The sequence below is a fragment of the Tympanuchus pallidicinctus genome, unplaced genomic scaffold, assembly GCF_026119805.1.
Source record: "Tympanuchus pallidicinctus isolate F22 unplaced genomic scaffold, pur_lepc_1.0 scaffold14, whole genome shotgun sequence".
In the NCBI taxonomy this organism is placed as follows: domain Eukaryota; kingdom Metazoa; phylum Chordata; class Aves; order Galliformes; family Phasianidae; genus Tympanuchus; species Tympanuchus pallidicinctus.
Window position 1 is genome coordinate 9043381 of NW_026294659.1, and position 20490 is coordinate 9063870.

General features: G+C 47.6%; 1 protein-coding gene across 1 annotated transcript; it reads left to right on the forward strand.

The window, feature by feature from the left end:
- The first annotated feature begins 16624 nt into the window (after positions 1–16624).
- Positions 16625–18065, forward strand: MID1IP1 (MID1 interacting protein 1). The gene is made up of 2 exons (XM_052674318.1): positions 16625–16778; positions 16961–18065. The coding sequence occupies exon 2, from the start codon at positions 17038–17040 to the stop codon at positions 17515–17517; it is 480 nt and encodes a 159-aa protein (XP_052530278.1). The 5' UTR covers positions 16625–16778; positions 16961–17037; the 3' UTR covers positions 17518–18065.
- Positions 18066–20490: the final 2425 nt, after the last annotated feature.

A 20490-nucleotide genomic window follows, 5' to 3' on the forward strand; every position in this document is an offset into this window, starting at 1 on the left:
CCTTGTAAAAGACAGAGGCAAAAAAAGACACAAAGGTATGTCATGGTAAAGGTGAGCCTCACTCTTACTACCACCTGTATGGTTTCCCAAACCTGAAATTAAGGGATTAAAAGCAGTATTGCAAAACAGGAGAGCAGATAGCATAGCTTGTAGCACATGGGACTTGAGAAAGAAAGCTTCATGCTGGCGAAGGACATGGGACAGGAGAGGGACCTGGTTGTGCTGTGACCCTTTGACAACTACACTGAAAGCAGGAGGGGACCAGAATCTTTGGCGAATCAGTTGCTTTGGCAGGGTTTTATCAGCTGCCAGAGGATAAAGGAAAGCTCCAAAGCGGAGCTGCAGCTGGGTGTGAGGGGGCTGGCAGCCCTGGCAAGAAGGGTGGGGACTGGGACCCCGGTACACCACTGCGGTGTGCTGCGGGCTCCAGCATGCAGCTGAGGCTGAGACTTGAAACACCCTTCTGAAGTGCTCTGAGCGTCAGAAATACTTCCCAGCCTAGGGAAGCACTTCCAAGCACTAGGGAGTCTGGCAGGAGCAAAAGCATCCATTGATTGTGTGCCACGCGGGGGCAGCGTGGGGATCAGAATCCCAGATGAGAGAGGGCACTGAAGCAGCCAAAAAGATGCCAACCAAACCTCAGCCAAGCCAAATGCCAATCCCAGACAATTTAATTACGTCTGGAGAAAACAGCCACGAGGGGAGTAAAGCCACTGTTATTAGCTACAGTGAACAAGCTGAGAGTGAGAGGGGTAAACAAGGAAATGTAGAAATTGCAAAAGAGGTTGAAATAGGTCGATATGTTCACACCCAGCAGTGCAACACAAGCCTCTTACTAAAGAAATTGATTCACTTGGATACAAAATAACTTTGGTAGCTAGGGCAGAGAGCAGAGAACAGTGAGAGCAACTATTCGTGCCACACAGCTTGGTGATCTGTAGGCAGCAGAATCTCCCATGTGAACACGATAAAGCCTAACGTGCTGTCTCTCCAGAAGAAAAAAAAAATGGGAAAATGGGAAAGGAAACAGCCAAAGAGGAAGCGCTGCAACCAGCAGCAAACCTTCAACTTTGAGGACAGTGCAATCAGCCCTCCCACACAGCTCCCAAAAATGAGCATGCAGCCGTTTCAGGAGCGTTCACGAAAACAGTGGACGCCGCATTTCCCACGGTGCCAGGAAGGAAAGCACACAAGGGGAGGGTGGGAAAGTACTGCGCAGTCACTGCAATCGCTGACGTGAAAAAGGAGAGAAAATAGCCTGATGTCCAGGGGTGGGCAGTGCAAAGGACCCCTGTTTCCATTCTGAGAGGGTCAAACACGTGCTGTTGACCTCGAGAAAGCTCATATCGACTGCGTTACACCCATGCTGCTCCTTGTCATCCCATGTGCTCCAGCTGTGCTCTTGCCCAGACCCTCCAGTAATGTGCCCAGGCCCTCTGGGAAATAACTCATGTTTCAAGCACAGGAGGGTTGCAGAGTCAGCTAAAGTATTTATGGACTTTTAATGTCAGGCTGTAACTCCTGGATACCAACTGCTCTTTTAGGTCCAAATCTGCTCTGGGTGATTGGTAGCTGGGATTTTATCATTGCACAACAATCACTGTCCTCTTTAACTAGCAAAATCTGACTTCTGAAAGGGCATCAGTCTGTCCCCCATCTTACTTCAATTTACTAGATTGTGCCATCTCCCCATCTGGCAATTGGCTGGAGCTTTGCTTTTTGTTTTCCTCTCGAGTTATTCATGGAGACTCAGAGCTGGCTGAGTACAGTGGGTCATTATATGCGTTTTAAAGTAGTTGCTGGATTTATTTGAATGGGGATTAAAAAGACTAAGAACGTTTTCTTTAAGTGAATATAGTAGCCTGCAACTTTAAAATGGTGGTTTGGGCCCATTATATTGATTTGTAGTTAGAGGACTTTGATGTTTTTACTACAGTGTGAAGAAAGCTGTAGGTATTGATGCTGGGGAAACCCAGCAATTCTAGAATTTTGTTCAAGACTGTGAAACAACAGGTGCACAAATCCCACTGCAATTCAATGAAAATTGGTCTCTCACCCCTCTAAGTTACTTTGTAAAGCTCGTTTATAGTGCTTCCTGTAGATTTACACCCAATTAGTATTTCCTATCAAAAACGCTTCGTACATATTCACATATTGTTATCTGGGCAAAAAGAAATTGGAAGGGTGTTCCTGACAGTGTTACCTGCAAACATGTTTCAGCCTTTTCCTTATCTGTCTTCATCTCTGAAGTCCTACAGCTCGGTTTAGCTCTGTGGTGCTGACATCCACACAGTGCAGGAGGAAACCTTTCCACATGAAGCCACGGAGAGCTGAAGGTGTGCCGCTCCTTTCCCCCCCTAATGCTTGTATTATCCAAGCTTATCCAAGTGCTGACCCTTACACCAGCCCATGGTACTTTGCTGTTTATGCCTATCCTTAAGGCTTCAGTTGCTCTTGGCTTCGACCCCCTGTCAAAGATCATTCAGTGAGCGAGTGCCAACTGTGTACAGCTCCTTTCCGCACTCGCTGGCATAGCGGTAAGCTAACAGAGCTGCTAATGCCTCCCTTCTGCAGCAGTATTATCTGCATGTTTACAGACAAGGCCTAAGCTGGGCTGTAGGAAAGGAACGCTTAATTATTCGGTGCCTGTATCCTGCACAAGGTTCTGCATGAAAACCACGGGATTTTATTTTTGTTGCTGAAGGGAACAGGATGGGGAGAAACGAGGAGCACAGAAAGCCTTTTCTTTCCTAATCACGCTGCGTCTATCCAAACCATTCAGTCATTCTCTGTGCACGCTCGGTGGGAGAACAATAATAACAATAATAACACCAAAAACAATAACAGTATCTTAATGAAACGCTGCAAAGAGGAGCTAATTAGTAAGTGTCACACTACCTTCTCTGTGTGTTTGCTAAACTGCAGAGTGAGCACATCTGTGTGCTGATGGCAGGTGAGTAATGAGAGCTCAGCCTCTTCTCAATATACAACCACCACTCGTTTCAGAATCTGTAAATATTAAAAAACAGCACTCCGTAATTTTGTCTTTCTGTGTCTTTGTATATATATCCTCATACCTGTGTGACTCAATAGCTAATATTTCTGCAAGCACATACATTAAAAAATAGCCATGCTGTCCCAAAAGCTGATCTAAATTGCATCTCAGCAGCAACACCTCTGGAGGGTTTTTGATGGTCATTTCTACCTCTTCGAAGGCATCCTTGGCATCTGGAGGCATTCAAGGCCAGGCTGGATGTGGCTCTGGGCAGCCTGGTCTAGTGGCTGGTGACCCTGCATGTAGCAAGGGAGTTGAAACTAGACGGTCCTTTTTAACCCAGGCCATTGTACGATTCTATGATTCTATGATCCAAGCCCTTAGAACTGGAGCATTTACCAGTTTGGTTTTGAGGCTGCATTTGGAGCACGCTGTGGATCTTTTACAGTCTGTGCAGTGGCACATCACTGCACAGCTTATGTAATCAACTGCCATCATTAGGCATTCACAGCACAACTCCGACCCTAACTCAGCTCCTTGTACTGACAAGCCATTGGCCTTGGGATGTGTTAGCTACAATAATCCTCACTTTTTTGCCTACTCTCGTCAAGAAAACAGTGAGTAAGACGTGTACCATTTAGGTCCTGGCTTTCTTGCTTTAGCATAAAAAAAAATCTTTTTTTTCTTTTTTGGAAAGAGACTCCATCTGAATGTCTTTGTCTAAGATTTCCTCTCCTTCCACTACTGATGTGCAGTGCATTGCCAGCCATGTGATTGCCTTTGTCCCATCCAAAGGGAGACTATCCTTTAGAAATGCTGCAAAAATTATATATAGGTCGTATTGCATTTGGAGAAAATTACTCTGAAAGCAGAAGAAAAGAACCTTGAATAGCACTTTGAGATGTAAGCTATTACTTAAAAGGTCAGCTGTTATTGTCACTACTTTATTAGTCATCATTGTTGATAATAATGAAAACGCTTGCTTGGCTTCAAAAAGGTCATTCTTTCTGCTGCTGTTTGATTCCATTTTGAAGTCTGAAGTTTTCATCCCTCTAACTTAGTATTGATTAGCTTTGAATTTGCTAAGGAAGCAGGGCTAATTCCATCACTTTGGTTGATTTTCAGTCCTGGTAACCTCAACAGTTCTTAAATTCACCTGTCAATTTAAGCCACTGTGACAGAGGGCCAAAGATGTCAAAGATAAAAACTTTCTATGAGTTACAAGAGGGTGGAAATCTGAGTAGAAAAGACCCTGTTACTGTTCCCAGGAGGGAAAATGTACGATGTGAGTGTAACTGCTGTTAGGCAGTACAAAGTCCTCTTAGGTGCTGAGCTTCAAGCCATAAATCTGTAGAAAACCAGGTCTCACTGGATCTAGTCTTCAAACACTTCTTTGTTGTTCTCTCTTGATAATGAACCCAATGAACTCCTAAGTAAAGATTTTAATTGTAGATGACAGTATATCCTGTGCTAGCATGTAAAGTTGAACCTTGGTGTTATTCATAGCTCACCAAGCCTATGGGGTGTGGTGTTGCTTTTCTTGAAAGTTGCCAAGTTTTCTGGTTGGTGGTTCAGCTGCTGCCTTGTTTTCCCATGGAACAGGTGGTGGAGGTTCTGAATTCAGCTCGTCACCTTACCATCATTTTCTTCACTCGTTCCTCACTATGGCTCATACCCACCTCAAATAAGTTTGTTTTACTTTGCCCCATCACCATCCACTTTTTAACATACTTAGCATGAGATTTTTATACTCATCCTTACTTAAATAATGCTGACACTCATCCACAACAAGTTCCTGTGCCTATGATGTATATGTGGATCCAACTGCAGAAGGAATTTTTTTTATAAAGACATCAGAGATTATTTCTAAATCAGTTTCTAGCACTTGCTTGCCAACAGTGAAATTTTTTTTCTCTAAAGGAAAAGAAACTCAAAGTCCAACCTGTCTCTTTCTCCCTCACTGCCAACTTCCACTCACGAATCAGGAGACTTCAGTTCTGCACACCCAGAGCTGACTGTGGGGCGGCCAGAGTCACTTCTTTGCCTTCTTCATTTTGGATGTGACTAAGGTGAACTGGAATCAGAACTAAAAGCAAGACATTTACCAACAGTTAATTTGTACTTAATAGAAAACCAGGCTGGATCACATCCCCAGCTTTTTTTTTTTTTTTTCTCATATCTAATTATAATCTTAAAAAAGTCATGGCACTGAGTTTGCAGACGCAGCATACCCTACATGAGCAGGGAGAATGGATTTTGGAAGTAAATCATAGATCTGTACACGAGTAGCCCTTGTGTTTCTTGACCAAAGGACTTAGCACAGCATTACTCTACTTCTAGCCCATTGATTCTAGGGCTCCCCAAAAAACTGCTCGCTCACACGTTGCAGGCATCCCTACGTTCACTGGAAATATTCACCAAATGCACTCAGAAAAACGAATACACTTGAGGAAATCATGACCTACTCATGGACAATTACCAAAGGAGGGGAAGACCCACAAAAATTGCTCCGGGTCATTATTCACTGTCACTGAAAATTATTCACCTGGCTCTGCTCCCAAGCTTCCATATGTAAATCACGTCGGGCACGACTAAGCCGCATTTGCCAAACAAGTTGAGTGCTCGGCTAATGGCTTCGCTCCCTCCGCAGCTTCAGCACTAAATCAGGCGATCCAGTGATTCCGAATGACACTAGATGTCTACTTTTAGGAGGTATCTAATCAGCTAAAGAAGTTTCCAAATGAGCCACAAATAGCGCGGGTGGCCGTTGGTAATTTATCCCCTTCCCGTTGCTATTGACAATGTGAAATAGAGTCTCTTTGCGCCGGGGTTATCCAGCCATTACGGCACATAAAATATTGATGCAAACGAATGGGAAAGAAAAAAAAAAAAAAAAAAAAAAAGGAAAAAAAAAAAAAAGAAAAAAGAAAAAAGAAAGAGAAAGCCGGAGATCCCGGCAATTCCGGCTTGCTGAGAAGCCTGATTCCCCTCGGCGAGGCAGGAGCGCGATGCGGGCGGGCGGCACTAGATGGCGGGGCAGCGCCGGCTATCGCGGCTCGGCCCGGCTGCTCCCGGCTCGCCCAACCCGGGCTGATGCGGCTCCCAGGGCTGGACGCCCGGCGAGTCCCCGTGCTCGGAGCAACCCCTGCTCCTCACCTTCACATGGCGGGGATGGGCCTGCAGCCCAGGAGGGGTTCGATGTTGATCTTAAACGACCAAAATGGTGCGGCTGGCTCTTCTCTCGACTGCTGTTGTTGGCATCGGTTGCTCGCTTTGCAGCTGCCCTCCTGAGCTCCGGACCCCGGGTGAGACGAGCAGCCCTCTCTCCAAAGGAGATTACCCAGCAAATGTGTGTAAAAACTCGCCTCGTGTCCTCATTGATCTAAAAGAAATTTGCATTTAACAGTCCCACGGGAAACACCTCTCCTATCAATTTTATGTCAGTCTGCACACTGCTGTTTTACTGCGTGAGGAGCTACCAGCTACGCAGTTAAGCTGCGAGGTCTTTTTATTAGGAGTCTGTTCTGCTTTTTCTACATGCAGATAAGAGCTGCTTATGCGAAAAGGAGGAACGGAGGAAAATGGGATCCCATTCTGGATCAAATAACCAAAATCTAAGCTGAGGAAGGCACTGATCTTTGGGCAGGCCAATAACTTCCCATCCTGTTTGTTTTGGGTTGTTTGCTTTGCTTTGTTTTGGTTTGGTTTGTTTTTTTTTTTTTTTTGTAAGGGTGTGATCGTTACAGTCACGTCAATAAACTCCTCCTCACAACTGTAACCTTTATCCTGTTTTAGGGGTAGCATCTGCACTGTATCTAAAACCTAATCTCAAAAATGTGGTTTAAGTTGGAGATAGAATAGGCAATACCAAATGCTCTGTTCTTTTAACACTTAGGAATGCAGAGACTCCAAGAGTGATGTTCCTCTCAGTGTGGTTGCAATAGAGTTTATGTGGCTCTGGGTGCTAATGAAAAAGATGGGACTCCCTTGGAGATGTTGTAGTCCTCTTCCTTGGTTGCAGTTGAGCCCAAATGGCCATTCAGTGCTGCAGAATGACTTCCAAAGCAGAGATTTCTCTCAGAAGGTTTTGCAGAAGCTTTGAGCTGTGTCCATCCCTTCAGTTTTTCTCTCCATCCTTGTAATACTCCACCCTTCCTATTCTCCCCTGCCTTTCGGGAGGTGTTGGGCAGGCAGTCCCAGATCACCCTTCCATAGGAAGCTCATCATATGAAGAGGCTGCAATGATTCCCAAGCTGCACATAACAGTAACCTAAGGTTATCTTCTCCTTGGACTGGAGAAGGCTTGGCAGTTGCCAGGCCCAGACAATTTTTGCATTTAGGACAGGAAGAGGCTGACTTGAAAAAATCCTGCTTTCTGCTGGTGTGGACTTGTGGCAAGTAAGATGTATTGCGCTCATCCTTGGCCATTTAAATAACATGGTCTCACTCCGTATAAACCAACTTATAATAGGAATGAAAAAATAACTATGGATCATGAAACAAGTGGGAATGGATAATCAATTTTTATCACTAATATTGTGGGAAAGACCAATAACTCCGAATGAGTTATGAAAGGCTTTCTCTGCTCTGAGCAGATATGTCTCTTTTTCAAGCAGTCTCCTTTTATCTCCATCTTAATAACAGAGGTTATACATATTATATGTTGAGTTACACACATTAAAACTAACTTCTTTTTTTCCTTATCCACCGTATTTCTTTTTAAAATAAAGGAATATGAAATTCACACAGGTGGGCTGGCTGTAGAAGGCACCACACTGATGAAATAGAAAAGCCTTTCAGCTTTACAAACATGGGTTCAAATCAAGCTTAAGTAAGTGACAAGCGAAATGGGGCTATTGATTTCAATCTAGTCCCATTTGGCTACAGCAAAAACGCAGCTCAAGTGTATCAGTGCTTAAAGGGACACTGCCAGCTGAAAGATAGTGCTTCTGCTGGATGGCACTAGTGGCCTTATTTATGCCAGTTGAGATTAGTGGATTGGTTAAGATTACTCAAGCTGAAAGACATCTGAGAGTAAATTCATCTCCCCCTGTGTTGGGAGGTGCGGATGTGCTTCCTGCCAGACCCGTACCCCAATTCTCCTTTCCATTTACATAGCAGAGCACATGCAGAGCATTCAGGAAGGTCAGGCTGGGAAGACATTTTCTTGAGACTTGTCTATCAAAGAAACCCATTTGCATGGAGTCAAAAGTCCTAGCTACTCTGCACCCCTCTAGTCAGCATCCCACTTGGAAAAACACTGGGGAGCATTGAAGGTATTGCCTTCCAGTCATGTTTCATGGTGCAGCTTCGTTTTCTGGGAGTTATAATGCAAGTACTTATAAATTCAGACCTTGGTGGGGAAATTAGCGTGAGAGAAGATAATCTTCTGCCTTGTTCTGTACTGCTTCTGTTGTTGAAGTCCAGTACTTGAAGAAGTAAAAAAACCTGGCTTCTGTTGGTGACAGTCGAAAACAGGCTGCACAACATACTGGGAGGGAGAGAAAACAGGTGGAAATAGAGCCGTTAGATTGTAAAATGACAAAATTATTTATAACCTCATCTGAAAAAAAAAACCAAACAAACTCGAAAGAGCCTGGCACATATCATTAGGGTTTGATTTTTAAACAATTTGTATGTAGCTCCTTTGGATGCGGAAGTCTCGAGGGCTCAGGACTGAGCTCAGAGAGCCGTGTCCAAAGTTTGGCTTTCCCTGTGGCTGCTTCACTCCCAAATCCCCGATCAGAGGTGACCCATGGAAGCCCACAGAGGCAGAGACCTGGGGTTAAAACGCAAGGGTTTCTTGTTCTCACAGGGCTCTTTTACCCGCCTGATCCCGCTCTGCTGGAGCCCCTTTCCCGCTGCTGTTGAAAGACACAGCAGGGCTCAGCGGTTGGCTCTTTGGCTGCCCCTCTGCTTCCTTGCACTGGGGGACTTGTGTCAGAAGTTTAGCATTGCTAAATGTCATTTTGAGGGATTCTGTAGTTCTAGGTTAATAAACTGCCTAGTGTCATGGAGGAGCTGAACCATGCTTTACTCCAGTTGCTACGGGGAACCCTTTTTCTTAACCATGCATACAAAATATGCAGTTCAGAATGATTCTCAATAGCCCTACATTTCCAGATTCAAATTTTTAGTTAAACAGCATTTTCAGTCTTCTGTTTCTAAATGGGCACACGCCTAAGCCAAGCAGGGGGAATTAAATGTCCCCGACCTCCATGACTGGAGCATCTCAAGCTCCACTCCGGCTACAGAGAAAAAAATAGTAAAGAGTAGTGAACTATCATAACTTGCAGAAAGCAAGCTCCCAGCAATTATTTTGCTATTAAATTATGAAGAAAAAAAAAAAGTCTTAGCAATTCAAAGCATCTTCATAGTGATCCAGCTTCAGTGCTGTCTAAAGATTACGTTTGGCTCTAATTTAGGGAGGTCCTTTCTCAGTTCAGGAGGGAAACCGAGTGAGACCTCCGACCCTGGTGAGAAAGAAGATCATTAGAAAAAAATTACTGGTGTTACTGTCTCTAATATAGCATAAACACACACGTGAAAGGGTTGGATTGCTAGTGCCGTTGTGAAAATGACTTTAAAACACATGCAATTAGGTGCTTTACACATACATAGGTAGGTATTCTGAGACTTTCCTTGATGCTGTGGGAAGTCAACTGCCTAGATATCGCAGACGTCACTTTTTTTGCCGTAGGCTGCTGAACTCTGTATGCATGCCCTCCAAAACCACCATTTGGTCTAGATCCAAAACAAAAGACAGCTTTTGTTCCGGGCCCCACTCGGCACTGCACCCCGTGGTACCTATTGGAGGGGTGTCTGCCAGAGTGCTTCTGTCCGCTCGCAGTTCTTCCCGCAGGCACTGCGGTCTGTATTCCTCACGAGCCTGGCCGCAGCTTTCAGAAACATTCAATAAATCAACAGTTAAAAGGGAAGGGTAGACACGGGGAGCAGGTGCTTATTATCTGTGCATCTCTGGAGAAGAATAACCCACAGTGTATTTCCATGCCCATTTGAAATGGAATATGGCCATGACCCTGCAAGTGGCTCTGCTTGAATTGTTCTTGGCATCGTGCTTTACTCCTAATATTTTCATTGTCTGCCTCCATCAGTTTTACCTCCCACTGTAGCATTAATTTTGTATGTGAATATGGAGGCTGTGCTTTAAATAATACAGCATATGCTTTTTATTTGCCATGTAGAATAATATTTTTTTGGCTGATTTATGTTCCACCTGGACAAAATTATTTTTTATGATGGGTTTATTTCATTTGTTCCCACTTCCCCAAATGGAGGGGGGAGTGGGGGGGAAGGAGAAATCTTGTAAACCACCAATAATGATGAACATAGAAATCTGCTTTGAAATACAAATTTCCTGCAAAAACAGATCCTCTCCAACCATGCAAATGAAAAAATGCTGTTGTAATAATTTCAAGCTAGCAAATGCATTGTACTGCTGAAGAGGGTAATCTTTGGGCTCTTGTCTTGTCCCTTACACAATGGGAGCATGGAGAAATTATTCATAAGGATAGAGCATGGATTTAATTTAACTCTCTTCTGAACTTCAGCAAGAAACAAAACCAGGACAAAACCCCATGGTCTTCAGTTTGTGGATTTGCTGCACGACTTCACAGGCAAAGCTGCCAAACCCACTTCATTTCCCGTTTTCACAAGGGCTGTAGAAAAAGATGGTACTTACCACTGAAACGAGTTAATTCTCCCGGCACGTGGCTGTATAGGGCTAATTTGGGGATTAATAGCAACAAAAATAATACCTGACGTACCTACAGAAATATTCATATCAACAGATCTGTTAAGAAAAAAATATGCCTTACGTAACGCTTAGCACAGTTTAGTTGTGACTTGGACTTGCAGCTTTAGGTGCTTTTAACAACGAAGCGTTAATCACACGAATCCATAACAGTCATTGCACTCAGAGAGCTCTGGTTCTATTTCTGGTTGCAATAGACATCTTTTACCATAAAACATCCTCTAGCCAAACCACATTTTAACAGGAGTGCCTACAATAAGGACACGGAGCGTCATCTCCACATCAACTCTGAACTGCCAGGTAAAGTAAGAGATCCTTCAAGAGCAGCTTTCCTTTCAATACTGAATGTAACGAGAGAATACTTCAACAGAAGAATCTCACTGCTGCTTGTCCCATCCCATAGCTCCCCAAAAGGTGGTAGAAATCCAAGCTGATGTCAGGCCCTCTGCATCCTCTGGCAGCAACTGGAAGATTTGTTCTTATGCAACCCCTCTTCTCCCCAGACAAAGCTCTGTTCCCACCCCTTTTCCTGCCACAGCCCGAGTTCTTCTTCCATCAACTAGCACAGAAAGCTTCAGTAAAATCTGGCGCACATCGTTTCTGCTCCATCTAATCAAGTGCAAAATGTATCAAACAGCAAGACAAGCACTGAAAATTGCATCACTGGTTGAACATGAGGGAAGGTGAGCTATGGGACAGGTGTGTATTGGATTTGTTCCACCATTGTTCCCAGCCCTGGGCCTTTCCAAGCCAAACTGAGCTCACATTCTTCCATCAGCTCCTCGGAATGAAGGCAGCTCCTGCAGGAATCGTAAGCCTGCAATAAAGCTACAGTAGATGGTGCTAGAAAGGTGCAAAAGACGCAGCTAGTCATTTGAGGATACCTGCAAGATTTACCCCTAAGCTAAGCGGTTTAGAAAATGTGCAATTTAGATTTATCAGTTCAGGAGGGAGATTCAGATAAAAACAGTTGAGCCGGTGAGATTATTAAATGCAGAACCCTGCGCTGAGACAATGCCCACGTTATCTCCCACTCTGACTAAGGGGAAATAGGGAAACGGGCCCCCACAGCACCCAGGCAAGCAGGCCAAAGGCAAGGTGTGGCAGAGTCTGGGAGGGAAGGGCAGGCAGAGGGCTTACCCTCCATCTGGGGACTTCTTCCACGAGCTGCAGTGGGGACAGGCAGCAGAAACTGCACACGTGCTGCAGGTGATGCAATTCCTGATGTCAGTGCCATGCCCAAACTGCACACATTACAGAAGGACGGCATTGTGTGTTTACTCTGATGGATGCTGCATTCGGTGCATCGCTTCTGTGCGGATTTACTCGGTGTTTCAGTGTGTGTGCTGCCTCATCACAGAGATTAAAGGCTCTCTTCAGAACCCAGCGTATTACACACAGATGTATAAATCAAGGCTTAATATATAATATTTGTCCATAAAAGTACATCATTGTGGCATTTGTTTGGATCTGTGCATATTAAATACTGTTACAGGTTTACAGGTTCACAGGTTTACAGAGGATTATTTCCTTATGGCAACGAAGTCCTCTCCCATTTGAAACAGGTACCTTATGTGTCAGAGTATGGACGCAACTGCAAAGGGGAAGGGGCAAGGTTTGTTCCTGACCCTGTGTGTACTTTCATCTGTGGCTGCCGCACAAAGACCTGCTATCCCTCAATTTGGCAGTAAGGATATTGAAAAGACCTCGTGGGAAACGCTGGTGGGGAGGCGTAACAGGCAGTGCTGAAAGGTGATGCCCACCCTGCTGACAGGTCTGCGAACTCAGGCACATCGGTGCCGCATCTGTGCCATGGCGTGCCTGCACCCAGGCCAGACCCAGCCAGGCAGGGCAGCGAGATGACACCGCACACCTCTAAAGGAGAAAATTGCATGATGTATTGCCACTCAGGAGCACCCGCTGGAGAGCTGTTCAGAGTGAGATTGCAGTCTCAAAGGAGGCTCTCATGCCTCTCGGTCACAGGGTTACTATGATGATGCAGTTGCAGCTTGTATGCAGGAGGTAGGAGGGATTTAAATGATGGCCGGAAAGAAAAGCTGGATCAAACCTCCACAAACCCTGCTCAGATTAACCCAGATTCCTAAGTCCCCAGCTTTGAGGGTCTTGAAACCAGCCAAATTGATTCTTTTCCCTTAAATAGAAGAAGAAAAATGCAAGGGAGAGGATGAAGTTTATAGCGCAGACAAGAGTTTACAAGCGGCATTTAAGACTGAAGGGAAACAAAGCTATTTAAAATCAGAGTTTGTGCAGCCCAAAGTCTCAGTTCTACTCACACCACTTTGCTACCAACACGGCCAGGTGGATTTCTCTGTGTTTGTTTCCTGAGAAGCAAGGGACAGAAAATAAGATTCGGTATTGCAGTCTGACCCCCTTCATCCTCTTCACACTGAAGGTCTTTGTTTTTCCTTGTAACTTCCTATTACTAGCAGAGGAGGAAAAAATCCCTCGGATCCCTGGTGCATCCTTGGCGCGGCTGTGGCTGCATGGCAGATGACTAGGCACAACTGCTACTGTGCCACCTAATGAGGAGCACGCATGCTGCACCGGGAGAGACTAATGAGGGAGCTACAGCCCACTTAGCCCTCTCCAGTAAATCCGTGTCTGCAACCCATGTTTTATTTATCAGGCTTATTATGGGAGTGCTAAGGAGCCACATGAAAGGGATCACCATTGTCCCGGGCACCGCACATCACCGTGTCTACTCTGACGGGCTTATGGTGAGAATAGATGAGACTGGCAGAAGGTGGGAGAGAGGGAGGTAGCACAAGAGCAGTGTGAACATGCAACGGGAACATTTATCGCATCACCGGCTTTCTGGCGGATTTCAGGCTGCTTTGACCTGCTGGTGGTAGCTGAGCACCACTTGGGAGGGACTCCGGCCCCCAGTTAACAGCTTGAAGCCGAACCTGTGATGATTTCCAGGCATGCTGCTGAGGAAGCCAGGGCTTGGCAGGTTGCCGAGTGCCGGGTGCAGAGCTGGATGGCTCTGGGGGTCTTCCCAGCAGCCCAGCTCCATGCTCCTCCTTGAAGCAAGGCTCCAGCTGCAGCCCGCTGCTGCTCTGCACCTCGCAGGCAAGATGCTGCTCCGAGCCGTGGGGATGCAGCATAGCAGAACCCTTGCTCTGTCTCATGCAGAGCTGTGTGTCTGCCCAAGGGAAAGGGGATTTATGAGCTCTGCTCTGTTCTCCAAGCGTCCTCTTCCTGACCCCTCTTTGCTCCTTCCCAGAGGCTTCTATCAGTGCAGGAGGATCGTTCCTCTCACAGAGGACCAAAAGAAACGAGGGCAAAATCAGATGGAAGTAAATCTTTGCAAAAGTCATGCCACAGATCTCAGCAGGACTCAGACAAATTGGTCTGCATTCCTTTAACGTATTAGATTTTTACTCACCCTGTTCATTAGCATGTTAAGCTACGAGTGCTGATTATACAAAGCTCGTGGAGAGACATCAATTAAAATGATAAATTTACATACATTCCATCTAGATGAGAGATGACGGGTTTCCCCAGTTCGGAGTTTGGGAAAGGGTGGGAAGGAAGTGCATCTGTCCTGCCACCCAAAACGATGGAAGCATTTCATGAGTTTGGGCAATGTATACCATTTAGGAACAGAATGAAAGCACTTGCCGTGTCCTACACTCAGCTATAATTGCCTTGTAAGATCTACAACAAATTGCAAGAGGAAGTGAAATTCCCAAGAAATACTGCTCTTACAAGGCCGACCCAAATGGCACTCCCAGCCTTCAGAATGTAACACTAAACATTTGCACGTTTTTTATCGCTTCTCACCCACACACGACCTCGTCTGATTCTGCAAACACCATGCAGCAGAACAGCTTCCCAGGTGCCAAAATGCAGCCACTGCCAGACTGCAGTGTGCCCACTGCTGACAAAGGCACTTTGTTGTCCGGTTGAAACAGTACCACCAGAGCTGCCAGCCTCTTCTAGAGAACTGCTGGGCGCTGGCAGCACTGCTCAGAAACAGCAGCAGCTCTAATGTCCCTGTGACTGTCAGGGAGGCAGCCCTGCTCTGTAAGACCTGAGCACCCCCAGCTCTCCTTGGCACCACTGGGGGCACCGTGCCAGCGAGGGATCTTGCTAACAGCCACGTGCACAACGCTGGAGCCCCTTAGCCTTGTACCAGGGCACAGGGAGCACGCAAGTTTCCTCATTGCTCAGGGCATGAGATAAGGCACTTCCAGCTGATCCTCATTCCGTGTACTGCATGGTCAAAAGGCACTAAATAAGGGGATATGTGAAGTGAGTGTTGCTTGCATATAAAGCCACAAATGTGAATGTCATTTTGTATTGGAGGGGAGGGGAAGGTGAGGCCAATTGTCAGGCCCCGTATTTTGGCCACAACAGCCCCAGGTAATCCTATAGGCTTGGGGAGGAGTGGCTGGAAAGCTGCCTGGTGGAAAGGGACCTTGGGGTACCGATGGACAATTGGCTGAATGTGAGCCAGCAGTGTGCCCAGGTGGCCAAGAAGGCCGATGGCATCCTGGCTTGTGTCAGGAATGGTGTGCTGAGCAGGACTAGGGAAGTCATCCTGCCTCTGTTCTCAGCATTGGTGAGGCCTCACCTCACTGTGTTCAGCATCTCAGTACAGAAAGGACATGAAGGTGCTGGAGCAGGTCTGAATAAGGGCAAAAGGTTTGTGAAGGGCTTGGAGAATATGGCCTATGAAGAGAGACTGAAGGAACTGGGGCTGTTTAGTCTGGGGAAAAGGAGGCTGAGGGGAGACCTTATTGCTCTATTCAAATACCTGGAAGGTGATTGCAGTGAGAGCGGGGTAGGTCTCTTCTCACTGGTGACAGGTGACAGGACAAGGGGAAATGGCCTCAAGTTGCTCCAGGCTAAATTTAGGTTGGATATCAGGAAAAACTTCTTTACAGAAAGGGCGTTTAAGCACTGGAATAGGATCCCTAGAGAGGTGGTTGAGTCACCATCCCTGGCTGCGTTTAAAAACCATTTGGATGTGGTGCTCAGGGACATGATTTAGCAGAGAGTTGTTCGAGTTCGGGCAGTATGGTCAGGTTGTGGTTGGACTCGATGATCTTTAAGGTCTTTTCCAACCTGAGCGATTCTATGCTGCGGCACTGCTCCGGTCACTCTGCGTTATCAGAGCTGAGCAGAACATGGCGAATTTGAACCTAACCCTACCTATTGCCACACACCGTGAGATGTGAGGCAGCACACAGGGAGCGGGGAGCTACGGCGCGGCTCCCCACGCCCTGCTCGCGCTGCCCCGAGGTCGCGCAGCGAGTCGCCCGCGCCGCCCCCTCACCGCTCTCCCCCCGGCCCGCGCGGCAGACCCGTTACCACGGCAACGCGCTCCTCCCTCCCCGTGCTGCTCCGCCCCACGTGACCCGCGGAGGCTGTTACCAAGGACGCGCCAGCCGGAGCGCAAGCTGCACGGAAGGGGGGGGGGGGGGAAAGACTCTTTTTTCCAGATTCTTGCTTTTGATTGGCCGCAGCCCCCCCGCTCGCCGATTGGGCGGGGGGCGGCGGAGCGGGGGCGCCGATTGGCTAGGTTCGGAGGTGAGGCTGTGGGGTGATGCCGGCCGCCCCGGCGCCGCCGCCGGCGGGCGGCTGTGGCGGCCTTTTGGCCGGCAGACAAAGACTGAGAGGGGAGCTTGGCGCCCCTCCTCCGCTCGCGGCCCGCACGCGGCGAGGGAGCCGGAGGGGGGAGGCGCGGCAGCGAGAGGGGCACGCGGAGCGGGCTGGGCGGCCGGCGCGGGCGTCACGCTGCGCGCGCGGCCGACAGCCAATGGGCGGGCGGGGAGAACGCAGGCGGCACGCGGGGCCCGCGTGTCCCCGCCGCCCGCCCGTCAGTCAGCCGGCCGGCCGGCCAGTCACTCGGTCGGCGCCGCCCGCCGCGCCGCGAGGAGCGGCGCTATAAATACGGCGCCGGGGATGGGAGCAGCGCTGCGGGCGGTGGCTGCGGGCTGACGGCGGAGCGCTGACAGCGGAGGGCGGCTCCGGAGCGCGGTGGGTGCCGGCCGGCCCCGCGGGTTTTTTTTTTTTGTTTTTTTTTTTTTTTTGTCGGAGGGAGGCGGGGCGGGGAGGGGCGGCCCGAAGGGAAGAGGCCGCCGATAAAGCGGCGGGGAGGGAGCGGGGCAGGAAGGCGGGCCGGCCGCAGTGCAGCGCATCACGGCGGCGCCTCCCCGCAGGGATCTCCGGGGCGTCGGCGAAGCGGTGCGGTGCGTGGCGGAGGGCCGGGCGGCCGGCAGCCAGCCCCGGCGGCAGGATGCAGATCTGCGATTCGTACAGCCAGAAGTACTCCCTGTTCAACGCCATGAACCGCTTCATCGGCGCCGTCAATAACATGGACCAGACGGTGATGGTGCCCAGCCTGCTGCGCGACGTGCCGCTGCTGCTGGGCGAGCTGGACGCGGCCGGAGCCGTGTGCCCCGAACGGGAGGCCGCTCCCGGCGACGCTTACTTCTCGCGGCGGGACATGTATAGCCACTACGTGCTGCTCAAGTCCATCCGCAACGACATCGAGTGGGGCGTGGTGCAGCAGGCGGCCGGCGACGAGGCGGCCCGCAAGAAGGACAAGCTGGGCGGCGGGCCCGCCGAGGAGGCCGAGGGGGAGGAGGACCTGGAGCAGCAGTTCCATTACCACCTGAGCGGCCTGCACACCGTGCTCTCCAAGCTGACCCGCAAGGCCAACGTGCTCACCAACCGGTACAAGCAGGAGATCGGTTTCGGCAGCTGGGGGCAGTGAGCGAGGCCGTCGGGAGCGGGGTTCCCTCCTCGGGGCGGCTCCTGGTCGGCGCTCCTGCTGTCCGGAGGGCGTGGAGGCGAAGCGTCGAGGCTCCTTGGCACGCCGGCGGGACTGCGGTTTTTTTGTTTTTTTCTTTTATCAACGCACAAATGAGAGAAAGAGAGAGACGTAAATTAATCGATACTAGCTCATTAATTTTATTATTTTTGTTTGTTTGTTTTTCCCTTTATTATTTTGTACGGGCTGGTCGCTGAGCCGGCGACATGTTCCCGCTGGCCCATCTGAGGCTCCACACAAGCCGATGAAAGCGAGCGGGGTGGCACGGAGCTGCCCGCTCACGGGGACGGGTGCCCGACCCCGCGGTGTTGGCTGGCAGGGTGAAGGGCTCCAGGTTGAAGTCTATTTAAAACTTTTTTTTTTTTTTTTTTTACTCAGACGTGTAGAGTATATTCTTAAAAAATAAACGCGAATGTATTGACTAAAAGTGACTTTAACTTTTTGGTATGATTTATGTTTCGTTAATTAAATGATATTTTTAACATCAGAAATTCATCTGTTGTTCTTCTTTCGGACACTGCCTTAACAGAAATGCTTCTGGATGTGTGAGATGTGGTGTTGGTGTTGTTTGTTTTCCCATTTCTCCAAAGGGAGTGACGGGTAGCAGCGGTGCTGGGAAGCGCTAGGACTGACAGATGACTGTAAATGCACTGCACGTGGCCTGATGCTGGCAAGCTGTCCCCAGCCGCTCTGTGCTGCAGGTGTGGATGAGCAGCAGCGTGAAGGTCAGTGCCTCTAGCAAAATCTGAGAAGATGAGAGTCCTGGCTGCTTATAGGCAGCAATTCAAGGGGCTGGAGCAGAACCGAGGAATGACTTGTTTTTCAGGAGGTAACTCAGTGTACTGTGCACGGGGAGCTCTTTTCTCTCCCTCAGAATAGGAGTGGGACGCTTGCCTCTCCTGTCTCCTCTGCTCCTCCCTAATCCGCTTTGGTAACTAGAAGTTAATTGGGTTTATGCTAGGCAAATCGTATTGCTTTCATTCTATTTTTTTCTATTTGCTGAAGGAAACGTGCCTTAGAATTGGGTCTCTATATTGTTTGCTGTGTAGGACCAAGTAAAGGCTTGACATGGAGTAAGCTCTTACGAGAAAAGTGTACTTGATGATTATAATAATGTGTGTGTATCCTAGAGCATAACTTCATTACGTAGGTATCTCATTCTGTAAAGTACACTTTTTCAGGCGCTGAAATGCTAAGTTTCTAAATGTGCTGAAATTTCACTCTGTCTTCTTGCCCTCAGATGAAGGACTTTTTTTTTTTTTTTTCTTTTGGCTGTAAGGATAAGGATTTTTGTTTTGTTTCCATTGCATTCCCTAGCATAGGAGTTGTTTTCAGCTCAAATGTTAGTACACTGTAGCAAAGCATAGGTACTCCAAACCTTATACTAATTGATGTTTTTAGCATAGCAAAAAGAAATGAGCCTATGGGTATGCTTAAGATGGTATTAGAAAGCTTTCCCTTCTAAGGTAAAGAAGAAACTTAAGGCTGAATGATTTAGCTCAGTGATGATTGCTCTTACTGGTAACGTTTTTAAACACCCCTCGCTTCTTGGGAAGATGCCAGGGAAAAAATCAGGAACAGAGGGATTATCCTGGCTTCCTTCTGCTTGCCAGCACTGTCATAGTCTGTGTGGCCCATCAGATGCAATGCCTTGCAACAGATGATGTTTTGCTCTCCTGAATGCAAATGGTGAGAGGAAGAAGGAACTTGTTCTGCTCTGTTCCTCACTTCTGCCTTGCACTCGGCCAGCCAAAAAACATGTCACTACCTGGTTTAGAAGTGCTTGTAAAACCCTGAATTAAACCAGCTAACACTGTGTCAACGCTGCTCCTTTTGAACTCCTGGTAACTTCTCCCAGATCCAGACAATGCTGTTAAGTGTTGCATAAGAGGCAATGGGGTGCTGAATTAAATGATGAGTAACATTAGAAAAAGAGCTGGCATTGCAGTAGTGCAGGATCAACGTGAGTGTGACATTGGTTCTGTTTGCATCCTAAAAAGGGAAAACTTCCAGTGAAAATGAAACTAAGCATTAGTGGTGTAAAGGAGGAACTTCCTTAGAAATGCAGTTGCAGGTAGCAGAGAGCATGGCTGTAGCAGGATGGCACTGCACTTTAAGGGTTTGTCCCGTGTGGGTTACACCCTGCTGCTTTTGGGTTGCTCCTGCCTGTGGCCTGGGCAATCTGGATTCAGACTGGACAAGAAATGACTGAGACACGGGCCAACAAGCCAGCAGAGGGGGGATGCTTTGGAGTTCCCCTTTTTAAGTCATCTGAGAGGATCAAGAGAATGATCTCATGCTGGGAAGGAAAGTAACACATACCCCCTGTTTATCCCCCCTGTTTATCTCATGCAGAGGACAAGGAGGGGAGTTGCTGTTGGCTAGCACTGGTGAGGAAAACAACTTGCATAAAGTATGGTTGGGCAATTACATAAACACTGGCACATGACTGCAGTAAGCAAAGATAAAACGACAAAGTTTTCATCCTCGGATTTTGTGTTAGATGCTGAACTGGAAACAATTTCCATCAGTGATGCTGGATAACAAATTCATTATTAGGAGATTGCATTTCCTTCTGAAGGACGCTTATCTTCAAGTGCACCTGATTGGATGCTAAGTCCCACAAACCTTTAGTCTATTCCAGTAAAATGATTCTGATACCTGTAAGTGATAACGAAACATGACGCAAATCTAACTTAAAAATATCTTAATGATGTCAAATATTTTGATCTGTGTCTTTCCTTCCAAGCTAGACTTGAACAGAAAGTCAACTTGCAGAACCACAGCAGCTGTGCACAAACCAGTGGAGTAAACAGATACACTGTGAGAAGCAGCTGTAATTTTTAGCTTGCTGAAACTAAGCAGGCTCAGTATACAGTAAGGTAGACATTAGCAGAATAATAAATGATGAGATTC

Bases quoted from the DNA above. Each gene is read 5' to 3' on its own strand.
- MID1IP1 (XM_052674318.1), top strand. From the start codon at position 17,038: ATGCAGATCTGCGATTCGTACAGCCAGAAGTACTCCCTGTTCAACGCC.